The sequence below is a fragment of the Drosophila novamexicana genome, unplaced genomic scaffold (assembly GCF_003285875.2).
Source record: "Drosophila novamexicana strain 15010-1031.04,08,12 unplaced genomic scaffold, DnovRS2.1 tig00004560-arrow-pilon, whole genome shotgun sequence".
NCBI lineage: Eukaryota > Metazoa > Arthropoda > Insecta > Diptera > Drosophilidae > Drosophila > Drosophila novamexicana.
The window spans coordinates 2,447,482-2,465,001 of record NW_020825054.1 but is presented as its reverse complement, the minus strand read 5'-3'; the positions used below and the strand labels follow the sequence as shown (position 1 = coordinate 2,465,001).

The 17,520-nt window shown below is 40.0% G+C and overlaps 6 protein-coding genes across 16 annotated transcripts in view; 3 read left to right on the top strand and 3 right to left on the bottom strand.

The window, feature by feature from the left end:
- LOC115770825 (synapse-associated protein of 47 kDa) overlaps positions 1–1,779 on the top strand; it is a 35,058-nt gene extending 33,279 nt beyond the window's left edge. For 7 of the 9 annotated variants that reach the window (XM_030716248.1, XM_030716255.1, XM_030716254.1 and 4 more), the window contains 2 exons: positions 901–1,111; positions 1,284–1,779. In XM_030716248.1, coding sequence (XP_030572108.1) covers positions 901–1,111; positions 1,284–1,326 — 254 coding nt within the window. In that variant the 3' untranslated portion in view covers positions 1,327–1,779. Of the gene's footprint in view, positions 1–900 lie in introns of all 9 variants that reach the window. The other 2 variants (XM_030716259.1, XM_030716252.1) reach the window with 1 other exon arrangement.
- A 2,983-nt stretch (positions 1,780–4,762) lies between these two features.
- Positions 4,763–6,382, bottom strand: LOC115770702. Its single transcript, XM_030716096.1, has 2 exons — positions 6,122–6,382; positions 4,763–6,062 (listed from the first exon to the last, which is right to left on the bottom strand). The coding sequence occupies exon 2, from the start codon at positions 6,045–6,047 to the stop codon at positions 4,998–5,000; it is 1,050 nt and encodes a 349-aa protein (XP_030571956.1). The 5' UTR covers positions 6,048–6,062; positions 6,122–6,382; the 3' UTR covers positions 4,763–4,997.
- A 93-nt stretch (positions 6,383–6,475) lies between these two features.
- Positions 6,476–7,412, top strand: LOC115770703 (zinc finger CCHC domain-containing protein 10). Its single transcript, XM_030716098.1, has 2 exons — positions 6,476–6,643; positions 6,698–7,412. Exons 1-2 carry the CDS (start codon positions 6,597–6,599, stop codon positions 7,251–7,253), a joined length of 603 nt encoding a protein of 200 aa, XP_030571958.1. The 5' UTR covers positions 6,476–6,596; the 3' UTR covers positions 7,254–7,412.
- Positions 7,413–7,465: 53 nt separating this feature from the next.
- LOC115770704 lies at positions 7,466–7,864 on the bottom strand. The gene is made up of 2 exons (XM_030716099.1): positions 7,735–7,864; positions 7,466–7,682 (listed from the first exon to the last, which is right to left on the bottom strand). Exons 1-2 carry the CDS (start codon positions 7,843–7,845, stop codon positions 7,488–7,490), a joined length of 306 nt encoding a protein of 101 aa, XP_030571959.1. The 5' UTR covers positions 7,846–7,864; the 3' UTR covers positions 7,466–7,487.
- Positions 7,865–8,274: 410 nt separating this feature from the next.
- LOC115770912 (retinoblastoma family protein) lies at positions 8,275–11,257 on the top strand. Its single transcript, XM_030716357.1, has 2 exons — positions 8,275–8,432; positions 8,498–11,257. The coding sequence occupies exon 2, from the start codon at positions 8,505–8,507 to the stop codon at positions 10,875–10,877; it is 2,373 nt and encodes a 790-aa protein (XP_030572217.1). The 5' UTR covers positions 8,275–8,432; positions 8,498–8,504; the 3' UTR covers positions 10,878–11,257.
- Positions 11,258–11,652: 395 nt separating this feature from the next.
- Positions 11,653–17,328, bottom strand: LOC115770748 (SWI/SNF complex subunit SMARCC2). Of its 3 annotated transcripts, none has more exons than XM_030716150.1 (8): positions 17,116–17,328; positions 16,898–17,023; positions 15,579–16,506; positions 15,190–15,520; positions 14,269–15,046; positions 13,989–14,202; positions 12,096–13,076; positions 11,653–12,039 (listed from the first exon to the last, which is right to left on the bottom strand). In XM_030716150.1, exons 1-8 carry the CDS (start codon positions 17,230–17,232, stop codon positions 11,897–11,899), a joined length of 3,618 nt encoding a protein of 1,205 aa, XP_030572010.1. In that variant the 5' UTR covers positions 17,233–17,328; the 3' UTR covers positions 11,653–11,896. The 3 variants fall into 3 exon arrangements, with proteins under 3 accessions (XP_030572010.1, XP_030572011.1, XP_030572012.1); XM_030716151.1 differs by having other exon boundaries at positions 12,096–13,070; XM_030716152.1 differs by having other exon boundaries at positions 12,096–12,833.
- Positions 17,329–17,520: the final 192 nt, after the last annotated feature.

Sequence of the window (17,520 nt, the reverse complement as noted above, 5' to 3'; positions counted from 1 at the left end):
ATCACACAAAATCCAGAGAAAGAATTACAAGCCCAAGCAAAAATATGTATGTTTCCTTAACAACGTAAGTCAGTCTGTCCATATACTGTATACCCAGACATTTTTCAATTTTGATTGTTGTACAGAAACCTAAGTTATTAATTTTTTCGAGAATAATTGTAAATTTTTGAATAGCTTTTAGTTAGTTCTTATCATATATTTGGCGTGCTTTGTATAAGTAAATTTTGTAAAAACAATAGCAAATATTTAGCTTGCTTTTCATTTCGATGTTAAATATGCTGTAAATACACACAATATTTTTACTTTCGTACTATTAAACATTTTAACTGACATATATATATATGTATACCTAAACCTTCGGTGTCACCTCTGGCACTCGACTTGGGGTTAGAACAACAAGCAAGTCATGGCAAAAGGGCACTTCGTTCACTTCTTTAATGGCGCGGTGCGTGGGTATTGCACGCTATTCTTTAATCAGTTAATCAGGCTGAGGGGAAACTGTATTGTATTGGCCTAATTACCATATTAAAAGAACATTTTTACCTTTTGTAGACGATTACTTTTCAGTTACGGTGCGCATTCCAAAACGAATTACAGTCTGTGAAAACCTATGCCTTAGTTATATGCCACGCGATTAGTTACGAGGTGTCCAAGGTAAACGAAAATGACAAAGAATGAACAAATGATCCATGTACTTGCTTGGAGTGTCACAAAATGCCAAACTTCAATGCTTGCTAGACACACATTAATATATATATTTAATCAATAATATAACATGATATGCCACAATGTATGCTATACTTAACTTATTTATATGAACTTATATATGTAACCTAACCTGTCTATAAGCCCGTGTAAGCCACACACATAGTAATGGTCAGTTTGATAAATCTTTCTCAGAGGAACAATGGGAGAAGGACCTGGAAGCTGAGCTCAAGGACTACGAGGTGGTCGACGAAGGCGGCACTGGTGGTGGTCGCAGAAAACACGGCGTTGAACCGGATCTGGAGGAGGATGAGGAGACACCGACAATATCAAATTTGCGCACACGTTCGACTAACAACGATTGGGAGGAGTATGCTGATTTAATTGAGGATACCGATGATTTAAAGTAATTAAGAGCTTATATCGTAGTTTCTTCTAAGTTGGCTCTAAGTTTATAACTTAACGTTTCTTTCCATTCCTTTCTACCCCTTGTTTCTCTTTTACAAACACATTATTTGATTACTCTCATTATTGTTACGAAACCCGAAACCCAACCAATCCAATTGCCGCATCAACAGAACTTTGAAGTGCCTAAAACGCACCATGTTGGGCTATCAATGAGACGAGGCATTCTTTACGCTCTTCTAGTGTTGGCGTAAAATGTTCGTAAATGTAAATAGAGTTTGCCTCGATTCCTATTGGAAAAGTTGGTTGAGATCTGGCCATTGGCAGTGCCCAAAAGCAAAACCGTTTTATTCAGTTACCTTTAAAGATGATATAAGACACTAAACTCAAGTACATTATGTAATGATTCAATCAATCCGGTGCGTCGAATTCTCCTTTTCGTTTTTTGGTCACATGAGGTGACGAGTCGGGAACTTTCGCCAATTGTTCAGCACACGAAAAATGGCAAACAGTTAACTATAATTAAATATAAATACATACACAACATTTCAAGCTAAACAGGAAACTGGTTAAAATATAATTGAAAGCAGCAGCGTATAAATCGTATAGAGACATTGAAATTAATTCAATATAAACAAAAATGGTACATAAAAAAGCTTCAAAGGAAAACATTTTGTTATTTATATTTATAAATAAATTATATATATATATATATATATATATACATTTACATACACATATACATATATATACAGAAACAGATAAAATTAATGCATTTGAATTTAATGTGTAAAAAATTAATATTATATACATAAATATATATATGCATGTATATCTATATATATATATATATATATATATATATATATATATATGTATGTATGTATGTATGCAGGAATGTATGTATAAATATATAAATACATACACACTATATGTACTCTGTAAAAAATATAAATATAAAAACCATATAAAAAAAATAAATTAATAAAATTTTAAAATAAATTTGCAAAGTTTTGTTTTAAAAATTTCAGTTTCTTTACAATAAATATATGAACTTTGAATGAAACTTAAATTTTTTTTACTTTAAATCAAGTATGTTGACGAATTATTCGCATAACTTTTGAATGATATTTGTTTTAAATCAAACACAGTTTTATATATATATATATAGAGGCACAGGCAAGAATATTAGAAATATTTGAAAATCAATGTATTGGTATTGCTTTTACCTTAGGCTGAGTTTACCAATCTTTTCAACAACACCTCACACATATTCCTTCTAATATGAATGCCAAAAATAATAATTAAAATCAGGCAACAGTTTTGACAAAATGAAATTAACATGGCAATTGACAAAAAGAAAACAAATAACAAAATCGCAATTATAAACAATAAGCAGTTCAAAAACCTTTATAAATATATATATATTTACATATATATTTCACTAGAAAAATTTTTATGCATAAACTAAAAAAGAAAGCAAACAATCTATATTATCAATGTTTTTGCTCTAAATGTCTAACTAATTGTTAAAAAAATAATAATGAACAAATTATTTTCAGCAGGCAAGGACGTGTTAAATTAAATATAACGTACGCTATAAATGTGTAATTATTTGTTAATAATGGCAGATTATATCGATACTTGAAAGTAAAAAGTTAATAACACGTTATGACATTTCACAGAAACTGTATATTGTACATTTTACTTTAAACCTAATGGAAAGTATTTACATTAACAAGCAAGAGTAAAACTAAACATATTTAAAGTTTGTTTTCAATTGATTCGTTTCTCAACAAGTTGGCGGCACTATAGAAAGCGATTTAAGCATAATTTAACTAATACGAAAAACATTTTACTTACGCATAATATTAACAAGGAATGACAAATAATGAAATGTTAACAACATATTTTACAGTGCAGCAAACTCAAATAAGATACCAACAACTAAGAAACACATATTTTATTGCCGGCAAACAATTAACAGGCTTTTTATTGAAAATAAAATATACGAAATAAAAACGTTAATTAAAGGTTATGAGCAAAGTACGTTGAAGCATTTGCATACGAAAATAAAATTACACGCAGCAATTTCCATAAATATAACATCGTAAAAAAAATAAATCAAACAAATAACAATATCAAATATTTATTGGTATATGTATGTATCACAAAAAATATATTATTTAGTTGACTTATTAAGCTGGACATTAATTTATAACATTTAGACAAAAGAGCTGGCCAATAATAAAATTGGAAAAACCTTAAAGTTAGCGAGAAATAAATAAATATATCCATAAAATGCCACAGAAAATTGAATTTCAAGTTATATTTAGAGCGCATACTAAAGGAGTACCAGTACACGAAACCCCATGCAAAGTTTGGAAACAAGGCAACCAATAAACTAAACACGAAAAGAAGATCATTTGTATAAGATTTAGTGACAAACCGACAAATTATACTAGTCTACATATATAAATACATAAATATATGACAACAATTTAATGAGAATAACATCAAGTAACGTAATAAAATGAAAGTGTATAACTATTAAAACTAACAAAACAAAGAAGTCTTTATTTTATTCACAAGCTAACAGTATTTTTTTTTTCAAAGATCGAACGGTAATTAAAAAACTTTCATACAAACGTTTTCCGCCAATTTTCCACTGCTGCGGGTGAAATTTCCCAAATAGCTGAAACACGTATTCTTATGTCGTCTTAAGTATGTAATGCAAATCGGATAAAACTTAAAAGCCCAAACAAATTTTTTGAATCGCATTTTCCACCGAGGAAGCTTGGATTCTGTGAAAAGTGTGAAACACGTCTCAAATTATTTTTCTAATAGATCTTTGAAAATAAATCTAAAACCCGGAACGTCACCCACCTTTACACCAAGGATGAATGTATTTTTCGAAAAGTGTGGAACACCCCTTAAATACATTTGAACAGAGATCCTTGAAAGTTTATTTGAGGACGATCGGATGGTAAGCAAAAAGTTTCATACAAACGATTCTCGCCCAACCGGCCGAGGGGCGGAGTCGTGCAACAAATGCGAACTACGAATATACACTAAGACTATCTACTTGCTTAATAGTATAGAATAGATGACCTTATTAGAGGAAGAAAAGATTCCGAGCAGAATACTCTTAATGCTTGTTATAATAATCACACAAAACCCTGTCATATGACAACTTTATGATATAGTTTGTCTTATTAAGTTATATGACTAATTTTCGATTATTTACATTTTTAAAGTACTTGTAAGAGAAGTTCACACTTTAGATTCGAACTAAAAACATGAGAAGTGGAGAGTATATGCTACAACATTTTGTTCTGGGCTTAAAAAATATTCAGGTCAAAAACTCTTAATTGCCGTTTATGAGAATGGCTTGATAAAGTAATCGGACGTAGTCTGAAAGAATAGTTGTACAGATCTGTAGAACTGATTTTCTATATATTCCATAATGCCTACAGCGTAAATATTAAAACGTGCTTCTTGATTCATAAACAAAATAGTTTTATACATTTTTAACAGATTTATTCACAAAAATTTAATAACATTTACTAGACAGGCTATACAATTTTGAAAACAATACACATTGAATTAATCTATAAAAATTAATAAGCATGCGATTGTTTAAAATACAAAATACATAATTGCCCAATAATTACAAAATCTTAAAATATTAAAAATCTCTAGTTAAAAATGTTTGCCGAACAAACATCTACGAAATCCAAGGGACTGACTGCCATATATATTTTAATGCTAATAACACAATTTTTAAAGGGAAATGCCCTGAACCCCTACCCCCAGTGACTAAATGCAGGTGCAACTCCACTAGACAATTTTGACAACATAGATATAGCTACACAATTCAATTAGGATTACCGATAATGTGACGATCCATAGCGTGGACTGCGACGATGCGACTCGGATTTTTCATACGTAATGCTCTTGAAATGATTGCTTGATTCAAGTGGCTGCCTGGGCGCAGATCCACCACGATTTACTACCAAATCCTTCCATATCATCGCTATCAATATAAAGAAAGCGCCGACAATCTTGTTGAAAAACTCGATCAACTTAAAAACGATTGGTGTGGCGGTGTGTGTAAATCGGCTGAGCTCAAAAAGAAAACGCACCGCAAAGATGCCCATGAAACGGAGCGCAACAACTGCGCCGCTCAATATCGAAAAGATAAGCAGACCCAGGAAACGTAGGGTTCCCATTATATTGCGCTTGTTCACATCGTTGGCCATAAATTCGTACACAGTCGTTACAACTGACTGACGCCATTGCTGTAGAACAGCCAGAAAATCATCCAGACCAATTTGCGCTGGCTTTTCCTCGCTGACGACATCATCAGCTCCTCCTGCCTCAGCACTAACACCAGATGTAAGCGCTCTGCTGGGGCTGCCTCTTTTCATCGAAAGAGAGTGTCGTAGTGTCGGTGTTGAATCTGCCTCAACTGCGCGGATCATTTTCAGTTTAAGCTGCACCTCCTGACCTCGAAACCGTAGTGTTCTAATGCTGAACCAGTATTCCCCAAATGCCAAATCACTGAGCTCCGTCCAAACGCAGGTGTCCAGCTGTGCAGGATGCGGTGTATGCTTATAGCTGCCCACGCTGCCTTTGGTAATACCCACCCACATGTTGGGCACGAAGCGTTGATAAAACAGTTGTAGTTTCGCTGCGCTGCTTAGCAACTGCTTCTCCAGATCACGTTCACTGCGCTGCAGGGCTATAACATCGCGATACCCACCAAGCTGCTCGACAAAGCAACGCTCGAGGTAAATGCCTCGAAAAAGTCGCGATTTGTATAGCTGTTTGGTAAGCGATTGCATGGCTAGCTCCTCGGGCGGCATGAATCGGACCCCAGCTGCTGGAACCACACCTGTCCCCGCTGTGCTGACAGCTGCATCCGTTTCGGTCATTGTTGGGAGTTGATTCTATGTAAATGTTAAGTGTGCACAAATTAGGCTATCGACAGTGCTCAGTTTACCTTTACCTGCTTTGCTGCAATTGTCTCTTGGACTTCAACTTTCGCCTCTTAGTCACCAAAAGGTTTTGTTATTGTTATGGGTAATCTTGAACAAATCTTGGCACTTGTAAGGCAAAATTGTGTCTGCCTGTCCCTTAATTACGCAAAACCTATGTTATATTATTGCCTAATGTGGTAGGTAGCAATAATGCATATTTGCACGCAAATAACTCTATAACAAATTGTTTACAACTAGTTGCAAGAAATAATGTTTTAATGTTATCGACTTTGTAATCGATTACAGTATACAATTAAATACCATTTTGGCATAGTCGGTATTTTTAGGGCTTTTTGGATTACTGCGGCCACACTCAGTGTGTGACAACAAAACAAAATAGTACCAAAAACATTTTTGCATTTTATACATTTTTCTATATACACGTTTCTACAAGTCTCTGTCAAAATTGGCTCCAAACACCGTCTCAGAGATTATTATATAAGGATGACATTGGTGGGGTTGGCAGCCCGCAAGCTGGCTCAAAAGCAGCGGTAAGCTAATCACAAAATAACCAAAAGAAACGTAACTGAGAATTTTATACGCAGCTCTGCAAAGTTGGCCGCTGCTTTTCCAAACGGCATTCGCTGTCAGAAATGTCTGAATTTGGGACACTGGAGCTACGAATGTAAGGAAAAACGAAAATACGTGCACCGTAGCTCACGCACAAAGCAGCTTAGCAAACATTTAGCTGAGAAAAGCGCGAACGCCGCAGAGTCTACGGCGGCCAGTGAGGCACGTTCTCCAGATGCCGGCACAGAAGTACGTCTAGATAGCGAGAAGCGCGTTAAACGTAAAAGAAAGCGCAGCAACAGCTCTTCATCATCAAGCTCTTCAGATAGCTCGAAAGGCAGTTCGGAGTCATCAAATTCGGATTCCAGCAGCAGCAGTAGCGACTCGGATAGTTCCAGTTCCGATGAAGACGACAATGGCAGCTCCTCCGATGGTGAATCTAGTTCCTCTAGCGACAGTGAAAACGACGACTCCAGTTCCAGCAGCAAAAGCAGTGACAGCGCCGACGAACAGGAAAACTCGTCACCTAAAAAGAAAAAACGGCGCGATAGCTCGGATGAATCGTCCGATGGCGGTGTCCAAGATGCGTAGAGCTGGCCCGAATAATAATAATTGTAACAATGCGTATAATACATAGCATAGCTTTAGCAGTTTAGTTTATTTTTTCCCGGGTGCTTTCACCAGATTAACAAAAAATTGCAACATGTCATAATTCATTTCTTTTAAAATAACCTAAGTTACCTAAAATTAGAACGCATTTGTGTTTGGAATTCTTTTAACTTAGCTAAATTCGTACCAATAAATGACTAACAGCTGTGAAATTGATTAGTCCGAATCGGTTTCCACTTCAAACGTCTGCAACTCGCTTCCGAATAATTCCAAGTCAATTTGCTGCCGATTAATTTGCTCGTTGGGTGTAACTATGCTTTGAGCAGAGGCTTCAACTTCAAGATTAGAACTGGGTGGAACCATAGAAATCGTTCGATGTACCGACTGTGATTTTAAATGCAGCTCCTCCACCTGAAAGTGGGAAATGTTCTTTCAACTATTGCGTCTGTGTGGATGCCCTTACCTTAAGGGAATTCAAGGCTTCCTGAACAACTGGAAGCACTTTGACTAGCTTCCTTTCTATGGCATATAAGTCAGCCTGCTCCTTTTGTAAGACACGGTTCGATTGCAGCATATTAACTAAGTTGGCAGCAAAGACAAAACAACTGTAGAGTTGCCAAGTAACGCTTGTTTTTACACTGTTCAGCTAACATTTTGCCCAAGTGTTATTTTCACTTTACAATAATCTTAATCTTTCTCTTTTGCAATGCATTGTAATGCAGTTCACTGTAAAAATTACTAAACCCCTTATGCTTAATATGAAACAAATTATTTTCGATAATAATTGTGAAGAATTTGCGAATGTTAATTTAACAGGCGCAAACTAACTTCCAACGCTATCTGTAGCAGAGCCATAACAGGACCATAACATAGCAAATAATTATCGCACTTATTTTAAAGTTTGTATTTTGCAGTATAACGCGCGCATTCATAACTTTTAAGAATTATTAAAGAATATTATGTGCATTTCGTAAAAAATTGCTCCTAATTATTTGACGAAATTGAGAATATATATTTAAATTGATTGCTTTAAGAAACGGGACGGACAGGCTTCATTACAAAAAAAAAGTGTGACCAACCTCACTGCGCTGCGTCGCATTTTGATATTCGCGCCGAAAGATACGTAAAATTAAGAACTTTTCGAGCAATTTTATATACCAGGCAAGTAATATTGCAAAGTAAAGTATGCACTGTACAGCTAAAACATTATTTTCTTTTTGTTGCAGCACACGAATGATGAAGATCGAGGACAAGGGGACAATCCTTCAGCGCTTCGTTGCAAACTGTCAGAAACTAAAAATTGAGCAGAATATTTGGCAAAAAGCTATTAAAACATTTCATAAACTAAACGTTGATGGCGTCCTATCAAATGAGGCTGACGACTGGCTCTGCTGCGCTGTATACAGCGAGCTGCAACAGACCAAAATGAAGGACATGCGGCAAGAAGTGGTCAACACAAAAACAGATGACAATGAACCATGGGATAAAAAGGCGCGATGCCAAAGCTGGAACATATCGCTGACCAAACTGCTACGCAGCTTTAGTATAAACATTAACAAGTTCCTAAAACGCATGGAGCATTGGAACTGGCTCGCGCAGAATGGGGAGGTCTTTCAGCAGGAAGTAAACGACCTGGAGCGACGACTCGGCATCACGCTACTTCTACTACAGCACTACAAGCGCATCTTTCAGCAACTCTTTGTGCTGCCCGCGACAACAGACAGTCGTGCTTATTACCAAATGATCTATGAATTTGGCTGGCTGCTGTTTCTGGTGGTGCGCAACGAGCTGCCCCCGTTTGCAACAACCAATATAATCAATGGCTGCCAGGTGCTGGTCTGCACCCTGGAACTGGTCTATGTAAATGCGCTTGAGGTGTACAAATCAGATGTTATCAACACAGCGTTTCAGGGCGTGCCCCCCAGCTGGTGCAACAAGGATTTCGACATTGATCTGCTGCACAAGTACAGTGCCATGGATGCCATATGCGGTCTCATACCGGAGTTGCCAGCAAAGGGTGCTCGGATCATGAAGAACGCCTTCTTTCACAAGGCTGTGATGGGCTTGTTTATGGATCAACGTTTGCTGGGCAACGATCGGGTTATGCGCGAACTGATCAAAGATGGCATCTTAGAGGTAAACTTGGCATCTTTGAATCGCAGCTACGCTGTGCACGTCTCGGATATCAGCGAAATTGACGAGAGGGTACTTTTGAAGCACACACCACCGTCCACAGCAGACAAGGAACCAGCGCTAAGGGAAGAGAAACATCAAAATAACATAAGCGAAGAAAACCGCAAGCTAATCTCTGAGCTTACAAGCGACACACAACGCGATAATCTCACCAAGTTGCTAGCAGACGCACTGCCGCAAACGCTGGCCACTTACATAAGCGGTGCTCTGGGCAAGAGCGATGTCAAGCTCTTGCAGCAATCCTTGCTTGAGATGTGCCACAAGTTTGAGAGTGCAGCGGCTCTAAACACGAACACAGCTGATAGCCGATTTAACCTGGTTAGGGGCTTGTACTATCAGTTGCTGGACAAGATCATTGGTGCCGAGCTGCGTCGCAGGCCAACGATCAAACTTGCGCAGCTACTAATCCAGCTGCAACGCACCTTTAATGTCGCACTCATTGCCTGCTGCCTGCAGCTGGTACTGCATATCTTTGAAGCCCAGGATACGCAGCTTAAGTTTCCCTGGTTGCTGAAATGCTTTAACATAGATGCTTATGAGTTTCAAAAGATAATTGAGCTAGTTGTGCGACATGAGAGCGGCTTGCTGACGCGTGATCTCATCAAGCATTTGCATGACATCGAAGCCCAGTGCCTGACCTCGCTTATTTGGCAAAATAACTCGCAGCTGTGGCGTATATATGCCAGCACGGGGCTGCCACGTTGCCAAGACGTGCAATCAAGCTCGGGCCAGGAGAATGTAAGAGCTGCGTCTGGCGCAATCAACATTTGTTTGCGCAAATTTTATCACCTGGCTAACCAAAGGCTGGCTTACCTTTGCAAAAGTCTATCCTTGCTGGCCAGCTACACGAAAATCTGGCACATTTTAGAACACTCCATCATTGTGCACGGCTATGAGCTGCTGCGGGAGCGTCACCTCGACCAGCTGCTCATGTGCGCGATCTACCTCTGCGTGCGCAAGGGACAGCTGCGAATCAGCTTCAGCGATATCATTCAACAGTATCGACGCCAGCCTCACGCCCAAAGTGCCATCTATCGAGCCGTGCATTTGGCCGATGGGCAGCCGAACACGGACATCATCACCTTCTACAATCGAGTTTATGTGCAGCGCATGGCCGAGTACGCGTGTGATTTACACTGTGAGCAATCAGCCGGAAGTGTTTTTGTTCAGCGGCCACTGCAGGAGCTCACAAGCAAAATGCGCTTAAAAAGCAACGGCAACAACACGAATGTCTTCGTCTCACCGGAGGCGATGCCACGCATATGCATGGCCAATGGCTGCAGGGCCAAAATTATAAGCGAGACGGCGACGCCTAAGAATCTCAAGCGTGCACACTCCAACGAAGAGTTGGGCAAGCCCACATCCTCATCCAAGCGACCGAATATACTCAGAAGACGCACCACCTTCCAATGAGCACAGGAGTACGGCCAGAACTGGGTTATTGCATGTTAAGTTCTTTCGAGGCCCATTCGCATGCGTGTGCTACCTTTTTTTTTGTAGTGTATAGACTACGCTACCTAAAGTTAGATTTTTAGGGTATATCATTGTGAATGAATCTGAAAATTGAATTGACTGGAAACTGAATTTATTAATAGCTATATTGAGTAGAACGATTAGATAGGCCAGATGAAAAGACTCGTTTGTTAGTTTTATGCATGTCAATCACCTCAAATTCAATATACATATATTCTTGAATAACTTTTTTTTCACACTTCTACTTTCGCTTCCGCTAATTACTGCAATTTAAGCGGCATATCGCAGTCGGATGCATATAGAAAATTAATTATTTTGATTATCCCGAAAGCAACAGATTTTTTTTGCGTTTCCTATGGAAAATTAAAAAAGTAAATACAGTGAAGTTGTGCAAATGTAACATAAAAATAAATATACAAACGTAAAATATTTTATTGTAAAACCTTTAAATTGATCAGCACCTTCTGTCCGACCGTGTCAAAATAACTGAATATCGATTTTGACTTTTTGAGAAAATCCAGCAGATTATAACATAGTGAATGTATACAAGCACGTTATCATCATCGTGATTTTTATATGTATACACATGCATATATCGTGTTCTACCAGATGCTGTTCAAATACTCGACGTAAGCTGACAAAATCATCGAATTATTGTCGTTAGTGCACACATTTTAAATAAATAATATTGCTCAATTTCATACATATGAGTAGACTTTATTTTAATGCAGTTTTCGGTTTGAAACTTGGTTCAAAATTGTGTAAATAAATGAAAGGGCGCCTAGTCAGAACAAATGAGCAGGCGCCACAAAGGGACTACAACAAAATATATAAGTACACTAATGAAGGGATTTCAAGCGGGAACAGACAATTGGGTTACGGGAGGGAAGAGTATACAATACATACTGAGAGCGTGCAACTTATAACTACAGTTTTTTTTCATGCCTACACACATAGTTTTAAGATGAAGGAGGAGGAGGAGGAGGATTAACAGCCGGAACGCTTGCCGCTGGAATGCTTGGAGCAGGCGCAGTACTGGGCGCAACTGCTGCCACGCTGGCGACCTCGGCAACAGGTGCTGCATTAGCTGGCGGTGTAGTTTCTAAAACACAAACATGTCAATTTGCATTCTAACTTGAATTTTAGCACTCTACTCACCCATTGGCGTAGGCGCTTGAGCTTGCGCAACAGGTGCAGGCAGCTCGCCGGGCGGTGTTGGCGGCGCAGCGGCTGCAGGAGGGACAACTGGCGGCGCTGGAAAAGGTGCACCATTGGCACCTGCAGCTATGTGCGCCGGCAACGGTTGATGCTGTGCTGAAGGCGCTCCCACCGGTTGCGGCTGCTGCGACTGTTGCTGCTGGTGATGATGCGGCGGCGGTAATGTCTGCTGCTGTTGTTGTTGTTGTTGTGGCGGCATGATCATGGCACCCGCAGCAGCGCCAACTTGCTGTCCCTGTTGCTGTAACTCCTGTTGTAGGCGATGATGCGCCTGCTGGCGCGCTCGAAATTCGGCCGCTTTCAGCTGCTCCAGATGGAATTGCTGGCGCTCCGTGATAAGCTGTTGTCTCTGGTATTCAAGACCTTCGCGTTCACGCTCCATGGTTGCCTCCAGCTCCTCAAAATGACGTAGTTTGATTTCCAGCTTCTTCATTTGTGTCTCCACCAGTAATGCTACCAGCGACTTAATCTTGCGCTCCTCCAGCGCTGCCAAATGCTTCGCCTTGACGGCCGCCGAGGCCAATGCTGCGGCTGCTGCTGTTTGCATATTGTTCTCGCTGAAGGCCCCGTCCTTGGCTGTAGCTCCACCGCTGCTGGCATCGTTGCTGCCATCCTTGGTCTCGCCGTCCCCACTGTTGTCTTCCGTTTTGATCTCAACATCGCTGTTGGTGCTAGTTTCTGTGGGTGAGGAGTTGGAAGCCGTTTTGTTTGAGGCGTTGCTCATTTTGTCGATTTTATTGGCTTTGTCGCCGCCGGCCAACGACGACGACGAATCTTTAGATTTTTTATCTGTGTTATTGGTGGTGGGCGTGTTGCTTGTTGCTGTTGTAGTAGTTGTTGTTGTTGATGTGGAACTTGAGTCTGTGTTTGTGTTGAGCTTATCCGATTTCGTTTTGTCTTTGGACTTGGCTTCGTCTGTAGCTTGTGTGTTAACAAAGGCAACACAAAATAGGCCAATTTTTCATCATGTTTGCAAATTTTGTAAATAAAAGAAATGTTAATGAGAACTGAAAAGGTTTTGGCAAGACAAACGAAACTTTTATCGGCAAGCCGACGAAAATCATAGCTTTGCAAAATAATTTGTAAATTTGATTATTTTTGAATATGCAAGACGAAGTTTAAACTTTTTTAGAGATAATGTAGTCAGCTATGAATAAACTTTCGAGGAAACCTCTGTTACCAAATCTTAAATACTAAAGAAGGAGGTCTCTAAAGTTGTTTATTCACCACAAAAAATAAGCTTAAATGCTTTGTTATTATAAGGCGCCTGTTAATGTTATTTATAAATGTAATTTCAATTTCAATAATTTGCATTAAGCTGGTCGTATCGGAGTCATTTGGTACATAAATGGGATAACATATAAGGTATTTCAAGAATCTCCCGGTTCTATTTTCAGCAAACTTTGCACTCGACTCTAAAATTAAAAATGACTTTCACCCATTTTAAAACTTTAACTTTAAAATTGCAGGCGTCAGGTAATGAAATAATTACAGCGCGCACACCAGAGTCACTTTTTTGTTACTTTTGTTTCTTATAACACTAGATATTTAATTTTTGTTTGCCAACAAAAGAGGATGAATGGAAATTTATTGAGCGAAGTAGTTCTAGCTGTTAACTAATTAGATAAAGCAAGTAATATTCGCTAACACAATACATTAAATGGTGATATTTTTCTTCAAACACATTTAACTATTTAGAAATATTGCTACTAAGAGCAGATTACTATACAAAATGAGGAAAATAATTTTTTTTCGATTTAAATTAAAGGTCACAAAGTTTTAAGCACTCACAAATGCATAATAAAATGTTGTTAATATTGTAGATCGGCTTACCGTCTTTTTTGTTAATATCCTTCATTTCCTCATCGTTACCGCCTGCCGTGGAGCTACTATTGTTTCCCTCCTTTGATTCGTCATCGTCTTTGTCATTACCAGTGCCGGCAATGCCGCTGTTTGCCAGACCAAAGTTGGGATTGAATTTGCCACCAGCTGAGGCCTTCTCCACGTTCTTCATATGGTTGTCCATAATAGTAGCTGGCACCTCGTCCTGCGGGTTTGAATATTCATTAATTAGTTTAATGCTTGTTTTTTTTTTTTTTTTTGGGAAACTTACCTTGATGGCGGCGAATTCCTCCATGGCAGCTTTTGCAGCGGCAGCAGCAACACGCGGATCCACCACGGATGCAAGAAATGCAACTGTCGACATAATAGGATTGCCAGACTTGCTGAATGGAATTGGCTGACAGCCAAGAGGGCCCAAGAAGCCGCCATCATCTTCAAGGTACGGATCCTCGATGGGCAGGCGCAAAAAGTGCAAAATGCATTCGTCTTGGGTGCGGGTACCCACATGTTCGCACACTTTATTCCAGTCGTCTTTATGCATCTCAAGGCCCTCAAGCAGCAGCAACGTCTCCTGGTCAGTCCACTCGCGCGACATGCTCGCCGCAGTGCGATTTTTCATGGCCGCCGGTTTCTTGGCATATTGATCCAATTTCAGGCCAAACTGGCTAACCCCAGAGGCTAAACCACTAGTGGCGCCATTCTCCAGTGTCTCTGTTTTGATGCCTAAGCCGCCGCCGCTGGTCTTATCGCAATCGACGCCAGTTTCCTTACCCAGCGGTTTCTTATCAAGATCGAGCAGTGTCTTGGCCGCCGACGGTTGTTGCGTCTTTTGTGGATTGATTGCCTGCAAACCAGACGGCGTATCCGAGAGTATGTGAAAGTGTGAGGTGGGCGGCGGCCCCATAGGAGTGGGACGCAAGTCGGCATCAATCTGATAGTTGATGAGACCCCATTGTTCCAGGAACGCGTGTACGCGCATTATGGCGCACACATCCCCAGCCAAATTGCGCCGACACGCTGTGCTGGTCAAGTATTCTGTGGGATTAAGCCTGCAAGCAAAAATCAATGGACAGGTTAGAATTTGAGTTTGAAATGACTCAACGCCGCACAGATTAGAAAAGGTGAAAAACTAATGTTTAACAAAAACCAGGTTAAAACCGGGCTAAACCAAGGCTATATCTGTTAAACGCACCTGTAGGTGTCTATCATAAAGTTGCGATAGGCCATATAAATTTCTGGTGTCTTGGATTTGTTCTTGCTGTTGAAGAACTCGGGCATGGCGCGCTTTTCGATGACATGAATTGAGTTGTAGTCGAACCAGGCCGAATATGAGGGCACAATGATGTGATGCGTCTGTTCGGTCACATTGTCCTCCATATCCTCCTTGGCCGAGGATGAAAATTCCTGGGTATTACTGTTGTCGCTGGTCTTGCCCGTTTGAGAATTGTCGCCGTCGCCGGTGGACAGCGCCTGGGCAGCACTGCCGCCAGTCATTTCATCGTCCAGATCAGTCATGGTGCCACCTGTTTAACAGCGATTAAGATAAATATAAAACGCCAATTGGGTAACATGATAACTTACCTTTAATAGGCATCATATCGTTGTCACCTCGTGATTTGCCACCGGGTGCTGGGCTGGCTGTCGATTGCAGCGCCGAATGCGTTGCCTTATGCACTTCCTGGATGTTAGGTTCAGCCGGCGGATCGTCGAGATCCCGTGTAAGATCCTCATCGTCGTCATCGTTGCGCGATTTCTTGTGAATGACCGCAGGAGACCGCTTTCGCTTTCCCGGCTTCGATGTAGACGTTGAGGTTGTGGGTGACGGCGACCGACGTCGTTTTTGTTTGCCGCTGCCGCTGCTCGTGGTGGGCTTCTTTTTGTCATCACCAAAGGACATAATGTCATCGATGGACATGCGCTGTTTGTGCGTCTTTTTCTTTCCCACCTCATCCACCTCGTAATCTTCCTCGGCCATCCACTCGTTGTACTGCTCCAGGTCTAAAATCCATGATGCAGCCACCCGCCAACGTTCTGCAGGCGATTCTGGGTTCTCGGGTATATTCTCCGGCAAATCGAAGCTATTCAGTGTCCAAGAGTCATATGACTCAGGAAAGTAGTACCAGTGAAGCATGACATGATTGCCACGCTTGAAAATTGGGCGAGCATATTCATCAGGATGTGGATCCACGACAGGATACACAATATGCGTGGCATCCTCCTCATCAGTGACGATCTCAACACGCCGATTGTCAAGAATCTCACGCAGACGTGCTTCAAAGCTCTTCTCAATCTCTGGTCTTATATAGATGTAAGGTATGCGATAGAGATCTGCCTCTACAAGGGCCTGTTCGATCTCGATCAGCAATTGAATGTTGGGATCCTTGCGGGTAGGATTCTTCCCAATTGAAAAGTCAAACTTTTTGCCACGTTGCTCGGCCCGAAAACGAAACATGGTGGAGAAAATTATGCAGAGACCTCCACCGTTTTTGAAATCCAGAAAACAGCGCATCTGCAATAAAGGAATTTATTAGTATTTTTCATTAACTTTTGGGTACTATTTAATAAATTATTACTTTTTTGTACATAAAACAATTTAAAATTTATAAACAGTTTACATATTTAAATACAAAAATAAGTTAGAGGTTTATCACTATTTTTAAGAATCCAAATATTGTTTTTGTACCCTATGATTGCCGCCTTTTATGTTTTATTTTAATATAGGACATCATGAAGCGTGTAATTTTTATTTAAAAAAAAAAATAAATAAACATGTTTCGTGCCTGAATAGGTCAACTCGTGTCCGTCTCGAAATTCTCGCATGTGCGCATCTCTATTGCGCGTGTACATACAAAACATTTTGCACACCCAAAACACCCTGTTCCCCCCCAACACACACTTACCGGGATTCTCGTTGCCGGCGGTTCAGCCGAGTTTTTTCCCAATTTGGCCTCCACATATTGCAGAAATAGTATTAGCAATTGTGCAAGGGATTCCTTTGTTACTGGCTCTGAGCTATGCGCCAAGTACTGCAATACAAATAGACGTAAGTTGTCGTATGTTTTCAATTTGAGCGAAGCGCCATTTTTGTTTTCGCTTACGGTGGCGGCGTTGTACTCACCTTTTTACAATTCTTTTGTAGCCATAGTCGTATAGACTCAAAGCCTTGCAGCGTCTCCGGCGATTGGAAAAATTCAATATTGGGACTTCCGTCCTTTTTAGGACCGAGTGTATTCATTGTGCAACACTTTTTTTATGCTTTTCTTTGATTTGGTGCACAGTTTCACGACGAAAACGAATATTGAAAATGCTGCAGCCGCAATAGACGCACACAATTGGGGTGGCGGAGTATCGATACCATTTAAGTATTGACGTGCATTATTATCGATATAAAATAATTGCTCGAGTCTAACCAGTAATGGATCTAGTTCCCAAGTTATTGAAGTTACATTATTTTGTATATTCTCTTATATATATACAAATTTTATTTACAATAAATATAGCGAATTATATTATTTCATTCTCT